This window comes from Osmerus mordax, chromosome 23, assembly GCF_038355195.1.
Source record: "Osmerus mordax isolate fOsmMor3 chromosome 23, fOsmMor3.pri, whole genome shotgun sequence".
Classification (NCBI taxonomy): Eukaryota; Metazoa; Chordata; class Actinopteri; order Osmeriformes; family Osmeridae; genus Osmerus; species Osmerus mordax.
Window position 1 is genome coordinate 5584125 of NC_090072.1, and position 6091 is coordinate 5590215.

General features: G+C 45.6%; 1 protein-coding gene across 1 annotated transcript; it reads right to left on the bottom strand.

The window, feature by feature from the left end:
* Nucleotides 1–2688: 2688 nt before the first annotated feature.
* Nucleotides 2689–5739, bottom strand: znf16l (zinc finger protein 16 like). Its single transcript, XM_067261575.1, has 3 exons — nucleotides 4952–5739; nucleotides 4655–4864; nucleotides 2689–4424 (listed from the first exon to the last, which is right to left on the bottom strand). The coding sequence occupies exons 1-3, from the start codon at nucleotides 5697–5699 to the stop codon at nucleotides 3757–3759; spliced, it is 1626 nt and encodes a 541-aa protein (XP_067117676.1). The 5' UTR covers nucleotides 5700–5739; the 3' UTR covers nucleotides 2689–3756.
* Between the last annotated feature and the right edge of the window lie 352 nt (nucleotides 5740–6091).

A 6091-nucleotide genomic window follows, 5' to 3' on the forward strand; every position in this document is an offset into this window, starting at 1 on the left:
CCACACGAGAATCCATCTTGCCAAGCTCCAGCTTGTTTGAATATACCACTACTGCTCATCCTCCTTTTTACATCCCGCCATCATTTACTTCAAACATCTTGAATGGATATTTCAACTTGTAGAAGAGTGCACTTGGACCTGTAGGGTTCACTAATGGTCGAAACAACCTAAGATTGCATGTGTTAGTACTCAGAAAATGCCCCAAATTGGTCCTCTATGTTCTAGCTGGATAATCATCAGACATTTGGAGAGTGTGATGGTGCTATATATATGGCTGTGGAGCATAGCACTGGTAGGGACAAGACACACACACAGACAGACATGCACACACACACACAGACAAGACACGACACACACACTCCCTCACTCTCTTTTTCAGAGACAATTTGAGACAACAAGTGATGGTCGGAAATCAATGCTTGAGGCGACAATTACCCTGCAGGGTTTTGGTTCAGCTTTAATACAAGGCAACGCTGGCTGGATAAGGACCATGAGAATAGATCGATCTGTCCTTCGGACACATTTCTCCAAATGCAGTCTTCATTCTTCTGGCAGGGTTGGCTGAACGTAGGTTGATGTCCTCCCAGGCTTCGCATGCTCCTCTGTTTGTGACACAACCTCACACATGACTGTGACACACCATCAAATCATTCTTTGAATTTGTCTGTGTCCTTCAGACATCACGAGTGTATGATAGAATGTCGTGATCAGCAATAAAAGAGAGAATGTTTTTTGTCTGTTTATTTTCTGAGAGAAAAAGTTACATAGGGATACATTTTATTTATTTATTACATTTATTTGACAGACACAATGCAGTTAAACATAGCTACAGAGCTAAGTTTGCAGGTGATGTAATGCACATAGAGTTTATAGCAAGTGCTAATTTTCAACTCATGTCCCTGGATGGGCCTTTCTACAAAAACACATAATAAAAACAATATACAATTTTAAAAATACAAAATAAATAAATACACAGTGAAATTTTACATATTCAGAACACACTCATTCTAAAAACTAATTCGAAAAGTACACAATGCAATTGTACTGATTGAAAACTCACTCATTCACGCTCAGACATTTACAAATGTGTACAGTTTTGGTTTGTTTTCAGCCATGCCTTAAGCTTAGAGGTGAACATTTTAAACTCAGAAATGTTCTTAATCTCTGTGGGCAGTGAGTTCCACAGTTTACAAGCCCAGTAAGAAAAGGCTGATGTGCCAAAAGATGTTCTGCGCTGTGGGATTTTACATCTGTTGATGCGCACAAACAGATCGCTAAATAACTCCCTACCGATGACACACACACACACACACACACATTTACAAGACGCTCTTATCCAGAGCGACTTACAGTAAGTACAGGGACATTCTCCCCGAGGCAAGTAGGGTGAAGTGCCTTGCCCAAGGACACAAGGTCATTTGGCACGGCCGGGAATCGAACTGGCAACCTTCTGATTACTAGCCCGCTTCCCTCACCGCTCAGCCACCTGACACACACACACTGAATTATCTTTGGTTTGATTTGTGCATAATTCCAGGTACTGTAATTAATAATCCTTGTCCAACACATGGTAATCAGAGATGTATTGTTCTATTTGATTTGAACAACAATTTTGAAATCCAGTTTGATGTGCTTTTTTTCCAGAACTTTATTGCAGATATTAGTTCAGTTGAGAAAGCATGTGTTGAGGCAGCTTTTTTGTGTTCTAAGTTTGAAATGTATTTGAAATGTATGTACACAGGATTGAACTTTTTAAAGAATTGCATGATCAGGATTTAAGTTTTAGCAAATATCTGCACTTAATTACATAGCTATATCTGGACAAAATGTAAGCCTTCTGGACACTAGCCATTCATTTGATACTATATCTGGACAAAATGTCAGCCTTCTGGACACGGCCATTCATTTGATACTATATCTGGACAAAATGTCAGCCTTCTGGACATGGCCATTCATTTGATACTATATCTGGAAAAAATGTCAGCTTTCTGGACATTGGCCCTTCTTGTGATATTACAGCTCTGGAAATAATTCAGAGAACACTGTTCCTTTTTATTTCCTTTCCAAAAACATTGAGAAGGAACATTTTGAGTGAGGAACAGAAGGGTTCAATTTAAGAGGCCACTGCAAGTTGAACCCTCCTGTTCCTCACTCAAAATGTTCCTTCTCAACGTTTTTGAAAAGGAAAGAAAAGGGTACAGTGTTTTCTGGATTACAACACAAAAAGAGCCAGAAGCATTGAGTTAGATAAGATCATGCTGCACCTCACCAGCGCATCGGATTCCTGGCATCATGTGTGTAAAAGTTGTATTTTGATCGATATTGTGAGATTGTTCATGTTCACGTTACTAGTCACTCAGTTGACTCACGCAAACACACTCAGTGTGCTAGTGTCGGAACAGAAACCCTGGTGTTAGTAGTTCATTTCTCGTAGAATTTGGCAGGTGGAAATGTGCTTTTATGGTTCCTTAGTCTCACCCTCTAACATGTCCATTTTACAATAGGCTGAGGGTTTTTTCAAACCTGTCTTATGTTTGTTCTATATAATTGTCACTTCTCTCACCTCGTTCGAGTCATCATTTTGCTTGTCTATCCACTTGTTTTTGCCCAAGGAATAGAATCCTTGGAAATGTGTGCACACACACACACCTAGACAGTAGAGTATATGAATATTTATTAGAATGCAGATTGTCAATTATTAGCATTTCAGTCGTATATTCTTTGTTTACCATACACATTTCCAATATCATGGTGCTTCTTTTAACAGTCATTTACAGTACTGGGGACATTTTTTGGCTACACAATTGATGAAAAAAGATACACAATATTTCATATTTATCATTTTTATCAGTGTATTATTTAACTTTCAGTGTTAATCAGACCCTCAACACCGGCCTGAATATGAGATTGGATACATTTATATATCCAGGAACACATAGGATCACAATTTGCTAACATGATGTCACCATCATGCAGATAGATGTACAAAAAAGTGTAGGGTATAAGATCAGAAATAGTCGCCGGTTGAATATGACATTAGAATAGTTATAAATGATAAATGCAAGCACATCTGCTCTGCAGCACAGAGGTATGATGTTTCAAGGAAGTCTGCCGTGCCACTATAGCAGTTTGTACCATGCAGTAACAAAGGACATCCACAGGAGGGCGTTAGTAATGTGTTTATTTACGCTTTTATCCAAAGCCACGCACAGAGTCGGGTATGGACCTGCGTCCTCTTTGATCTTACAGTCAAATGCTCTAACCACTGAGCCAAATATATCCATGCTTACTGTTTTCAATTGCTAGGTCAATTTCCATAAAGAAAGCACCGTGGCTAACTTTGCCCACCCAAATTCCTCCTTCCCTATCTTTAATATAAATCAAAGACCCTAAAGTGACTAGCATTTGGGCAACATCAGTCATCCATCTGTTGCTTGCACCTATCCAATCATGTTTAGTTAGTGGCTACTGCAATGTGGGAAGGATGTGTTTGTAGGGGATGAAGGAAGGCCCTGCATACAGCTCAGCTTGCACTTTGACCCCCGTTCCATTTAGTCAACCATTTAGTCCAAAAGAAAGTCTTTTTGCCACAGTCTTTGTACATCTGGACATCCTCACACCTCTGTGGTGACCGGAGTAGGCTGTAAACCCAGACGCTTCACTGTGAGGTTTAGTATTTTCGTTTTCAGTTTATAATGCGCGTCCGAGAGACAGGGAGTGTGTACATGTGTGCGTCCGTGTGTGTGTGTGTGTGCGTCACTGTGTGGGAGTGCAGCGGTGGCTCTTGTAGGTCCCCAGGTGGCGGAAGCTGCGGCCGCACTGCTGGCAGCAGTAGGGCGTGGCCCCACTGTGGATCCTCTGGTGGGTGTAGAGGTTGCCCAGCTCCTTGAAGCGCCGGCCGCACTGCGGGCAGGCGTACGGGCTTTCCCCCGTGTGCACCCGCTGGTGCCTCTTCAGCCCCGAGAGGACCGGGAAGCCCTTGCCACACTGGGGGCAGGGGAAGGGGCTCTGGGCCCCGCTGTGCCCCAGGCGGTGGCTCTTAAGGCGGGCGGCGTGCCGGAACCTCTCCCCACACTCTGGGCAGATGAAGGGCTTCTCCCCGGTGTGGATGCGCTGGTGCTGTCGAAGGTTCCCCAGGTAGTTGAAATGTCGCCCACAGTCCCCACACTGGTAGCCCCCGTCCACCTTCTTCTCCCTGGGAGCCCCGTCTCGACTCGGGGCCCCGGCCTCGTGCCCGCTCCCCCCCCTCCTGGAGTCACTGCTGCCCTCCCCGAGGCTGGGGGCCGGGCCGGGGGCGGACTGCAGGGGCTGGGGGGCGGTGCCGTCGGTGTGGATCAATTTGAGGTGTTCCTCCAGGAACAAGGCGTCGGGGCAGAAGGTTCCACACAGAGGACACAGGTACGTGTGAGCGGGGAACTGCTGACCTGAGAACACCGGACCAAGACAGAGTAAGAGTAAGACAGGTGGCTATTAAAACACACAGAAAGAGACATTTATAAATGAGATCCAGTCATAAATCTAAATGAACAATATATGAAACATAGCGAAACATTGCGAAAACCCAGAACTCAGCGACGGGATTGTCCAAGGTTAAAGCACCAGTGATCAAATGGCCCGGTGAGAGCGGGTGGTCAAGATCTCCTTGCTCTCCTACCTGGCTCGAGGCGATTCCCCGGGTCCTCCATGGGGCTGTCTCCTCCAGGGGAGCCCTGGGGGTCCAGGGGGAACGCTGGGGTCTGGTCGTGGGACAGAGGGCCCTGGGAATGGTCCTGGTCGGGCATGTCCCCCTCTCCTTTGGAGTCGTCCGTCTCCTCCTCCACCTCGTCTGCCGTTGTAGCACTTTCACACTTTGGTTCCCTCAAACCTGTGGAAAGGGTCGGATAACACAATGATACACTGCGGTGGACACACGCACGTGCACACATACACTAGGTAAAACGCAGAGTTCTACCTTTCAAGTCTGACGGGTAGTCCACGCCGGCCATCCATTCATAGTCGTAGATCCGTTTGCTACTGGACGGTAACATGCCGAATATGTCATCGGTAGCTGAGTCCGATTCCCCATCTCCAGGCCCGGGCCCCGGAACAGGCAGTCCGCTCTCAGACCACAGGTTGAGTGTGTGTGCCTCTGAGTCATGGCGAGTGTCGCTGCCTGAGGGTGGATTGCTTGGATCGCTATCCACTTCAGCACCACCCCTCGAATTCTTGTCTTTCATCAAATAGTCACAGATGGCGTTGATGTTTTCTTTCTTTACGCCAGGAATGGCAGGTTTGGCTTTCTTGGGGTCGCCGCTATTGTGTTTACTGCCTGAATTATAGTCAGATTTTCGGAATACTGATGAAGGCTCGCCGGTCATGGAACCAGGGAATGGGTCCCTACCGTCCCTTTGTACCGTCTCCAACCTCGCTTTTAGAATTTCTATTTCGTCCGTCTTCTCTCGGAGTTCCATTTTCAGGACTCTTATCCTGACGGTGACCATTTTTCGGATCTCGGACAACGCCGTCTCAAGCACAACGGTGATGTTTCTGCCGAGGTGCTCGGTGATGTCGCTAACCGAGCAAAGCAACTCCTCGTCGGGCTCGAAATCCAAGAAATCATCGTCGGCTCGAACGGCTGACCCCGGAGTATCCATATAGGCGTTCTGAGGGTTGGGTGAAAGGCTTGTCTCAATGAAACTATGGTTTCTTTTGCGGCTCATATCTTTGAAAGGCTTTTGAGCTACAAAGCTAGCTAGCTAGTTACCTAGCTGCTAGCAGGTAGGCTGCTACTGTTAACAGAGATGCTGAAAGATATCCAGAAATGCACCATAGAGTTCCGCTCAGTTCCGTAGACAGAAACAAGTGATTCGAGAGGTAGCGCCATCTACCCTGCCCTCCACGAACTGGTACCTGACCATTTAGTGTCTGAAACTGCCCACAGAGGTCAGTATTCACTAACAAACCGACAAAGAAGCGTCAGGTGTTGTTTCCTAAAAATGCATTTTTATATTTTAGGTGAATCCTGTATGAATGCCAAATATTTAGTTATATCATAACTTCTTGTGACATGAAAATGAGATATATATGGTTGTATAAGGTAATTCTAAATATG